Genomic DNA, 3,595 nt, shown 5'->3' on the forward strand with positions numbered 1-3,595 from the left:
CCCCCCCCCCCCCCGGTGACAGTGACCCGCGGTGTATTTAGCCATCCGCCGGGGCGGCCACGTCGAGGCGGGCGGCGGAGACATTGGCATGCGCGCACACACACCGGCGCCCTCCTGCGCCCTTCTCCGCCCCGTTGCCCCCTCCCCCCCCCCTTCTTTCCTCCCTCCGCACCCACGCGCCCGATGACATCCCCCCTCCCGGCCGAGCGGCGCCCTGGCCAGCGCCATGTGCCGGCGCCCCTCGCGCCGGCACCCCCCACCCCGGCTGACGCCGGCCCCGACTGGCGGTACATCGGCCGGGCCCTGCCGTGGGCCATCCTGGCCGTCGGGCTGGCGGTGCGCTTCGCCGTCGGCCGGGGCGGTTTCTCCGGCCTCGGCGACCCGCCGAAGCACGGGGACTTCGAGGCCCAGCGCCACTGGATGGAGATCACCACCAACCTGCCCCCCCGGCGGTGGTATCTGAACGACCATGCGCCCGGGGGTCTGAACGACCCCGCCTACTGGCCGCTGGACTATCCCCCCCTGTCGGGGTACCTGGCCTTCGCACTGGGGAAGCTGTACGTGTCCCCCGGGGGCCCGCGCTCGGCTGGCTGCCTTCCTTGGCCCTTCCCCCCCCCCCCCCCCCCCCCCCATCCGCCCCTCGGCCCATCGTCCCAAGGGGCCGTCGCTGCTGCCTCTTCTGCCCGACGCTGGCCCCCTGGCCTGGACTGACCGCTCTCGCCCCCCATGGTGCCGCCAGATGTGCGGCCTTTTTCGACCCGGCCTGGGTGGCTGCCGTCTCCTCGCGCGGCACCGAGGCCCCCGGCCTGGTGGCCTTCATGCGCCTGTCGGTTATTCTGTGTGACCTGGTGGTCCTTTTCCCGGCCGCCTGGCTGCTGGCTATGCGGCTCTTCCCCCGGCATCCCTTCCTCAGGGTCCGTCCTCCGAGTGGTCTCCTCTTTGCGCTTGGGCGGTCCGGGCAAAGGCCCATCCTCCCTGCATCGCCTCCCGTCTCCATGTCTCACCCCTTATGTCCATGTCTTTCTCTCTCTGCATGCCTCTCTCTGTGCATGCCTCTCTCTGTGCATGCCTCTCTCTGTGCATGCCTCTCTCTCTACATGCCTTTCTCTCTACATGCCTTTCTCTCTACATGCCTTTCCCTGTCCATGCCTTTCTCTCTACATGCCTTTCCCTGTCCATGCCTTTCTCTGTGCATGTCCCTTCATCCCCCTCTTCCTGCTCTTCCCCTCCATATCCCTCCACACTCCTCCACCTCTCCCTCCACCCCCCCCCCCCCCCCCACACACACACACACCACACCCCCAGGCGGCCGTCTTCGCCGCTGTCGTCTTCGAGCCGACGCTCATCATCTTCGACCACGGGCACTTCCAGTACAATGGCGTCATGGTGGGCTTCATGCTGGCGGCCTTGGGGCTGCTGTTCGATGAGGCCGGCCCGGCCGGACGCCCGGCCATCTCGGCCAAGCGCCTGCTCGGCGTGGTGGCCCTCTGCGCGGCGGTCACCTTCAAGCAGATGGCCCTCTTCTATACGCTGCCCTTTGCCGGGTTCATGATCGGCGCCAGCTGGCGGCAGGCGCACGGCCGACCGGGGCCCTTCGCCGGGCGCTTCCTCCTGCTGGCGGTGGCCGCGCTGGCCGGGCTCCTGGCCCCGGTCTTGCCGCTGGTACTGGACAGCATGCTGGCCACCGAGGCCAAGGACCACCTCGGCCCGGCGGGCACCGCGCTGGCGGTCCTCCGCCGGGTGTTCCCGGTCGGGCGCGGCCTCTTCGAGGACAAGGTGGCCAACATCTGGTGTGCCGTGTCGCCGGCCGTCAAGCTGCGCAGCATGCTGACTCTGCGCCAGGCGGCCACCATGGCCGCCGGGACCACCCTGCTGCTGTGCCTGCCGGCCTGCCTGGCGGCCGCGCGCCGGCCCACCGGCCTGCGCCTGCTCCAGGCCACCGCCACCGGGGCATTGAGCTTCTTCCTGGCCAGCTTCCAGGTCCATGAAAAGAGCATCCTCATCGCCGCCATGCCGGTGGCCGTGCTCATGTGCCTGCTGGTTTTGGCCGCGGCGGCCCCGGGCCCGCCGGCGGCCGGCCACCCGGCCACGGCAGCCGATCGGGCCATCGCCGCGCGCGCCCTCCACACCTTCATCCACTTTGCCCTGTTCAGCTGCTTCCCGCTGCTCCGGCGCGATGGCCAGACCTTCGGCTATGCCGGCCTCCAGGTGGCCTGGCTCGGGCTGGGCCTGCTGCTGCCTTCGACGCGCCCGGCCCCGGGGGCCCCTCGGCCCGGCACCGGCGCCCGGCCGCAGCAGGGCCCCCTCGCCCGAGCGGCCCTGGCGCTGGTGTCGCACCTGTGGCTTCCGGGCCTGATCGGCATGGTGGCCGTGCACCTGGCCGACTTGCTCGTCCGGCCGCCGGGCCGCCTGCCCGACCTGTGGACCATGGCCATCATGATCGGCTCGTGCGGGTGGTTCCTCCTGGTGCATGCGCTGCTCAGCGTGGCCGACCTTTCCCGGCTGGCCGAGACCGGCCTCCCATTCCGGAGCACCAGACGCGATCTCAAGGATGACTGACACGTCACGTGCCGCCAATAAATGCCATTCCCCGCGATCAGTCACCGCCTCCAGAACCGGGTCCCAGCGCGAGCGGCCCTGCCTCCGGGCCCCCCCTCCCCCCTGGGCCTTGTCGGCGGCCTCCTCCTCCTCGGGCCGGCCCGGCTGTCTGGCGCCGCGCCGGTGTGCCCCGGCCGGGTGTCGTCGCGCTGTTGCTGGCCGGCTTTCAACCTGCCGCCGGGCCGGCCCGGGGCCGAACCGCGGGAGGGCATCGACAATGGGAGGGGGCGGCATGCGCGCGTGCGCCAACCGCCGCGCGTGGGGCGGGCCTCCGGCGGTGTGTTCCCGGCGGGGCCCTTTCGACTGCGCCGGGCCTGTCGCCGGCCCAGCCCGGGGGGCTGTGCGCTGCTGCTGCCGCCCGGGGGCCGAGGGCGCGAGGCGGCGCCGCGCACGTTTGGCCGGCCTCGGGCGTGCGCCTCGATTGGCAGTTTGTCCCTTTCGTGGCCAGCGGGGCCGGCCGGGGGAACACGCGCGTGCCGGCAGGGGAACCGGCCCGGGCCCGGGGAGGGGGGGGTGTGGGTGTTCCGCGGGCGGGCGGGCTGGCGTGTGCGCGCGCGCGCGCGCGCGCGTGTGAGGGCGTTCGAGAGGGGCCCTGGCGGCGGCCCGGGGGCTCGCGCCCGGGACGCGCACCCCCGTGTCGACTTTTCGTCCCTTTGATCTGTCGTCCTCCCTTCCCCCACATTGTGTGTCCTCCCTTGCCTTCACCCCCGCCCCCGCCCCCGCCCCCGCCCCTGCCCCCGCCCCTGCCTTCGCTCGCTCCTCGCCACTCTCGCGTCCGGCTCCTGTTGCATCGCGTCACGCCGCGTCGCGGCATATTTCTCGGCCCTCCCCCGCCCCTATCCCCGACTGGGCCCCTCCTCGGTCGCGCAGGACCGGGCGAGGCGGCACGACCGCTTGCCCATGACCAGCAGGGCAGCTGCGCATCCCGTCGCTTGGGGCCTCGGCTCGCCCACTCCCGGCGCTAACACCCTCCTCGCCCCGTGCTGCCCCCCCCCCC

General features: G+C 72.7%; 1 protein-coding gene across 1 annotated transcript; it reads left to right on the forward strand.

Annotated features, from left to right (window-relative positions):
• The first annotated feature begins 91 nt into the window (after positions 1-91).
• On the forward strand, positions 92-2,900 carry H696_04254 (hypothetical protein). The gene is made up of 3 exons (XM_009498132.1): positions 92-557; positions 740-914; positions 1,306-2,900. The coding sequence occupies exons 1-3, from the start codon at positions 184-186 to the stop codon at positions 2,557-2,559; spliced, it is 1,803 nt and encodes a 600-aa protein (XP_009496407.1). The 5' UTR covers positions 92-183; the 3' UTR covers positions 2,560-2,900.
• Positions 2,901-3,595: the final 695 nt, after the last annotated feature.

This window comes from Fonticula alba (assembly GCF_000388065.1).
Source record: "Fonticula alba strain ATCC 38817 unplaced genomic scaffold supercont2.7, whole genome shotgun sequence".
Classification (NCBI taxonomy): Eukaryota; order Rotosphaerida; family Fonticulaceae; genus Fonticula; species Fonticula alba.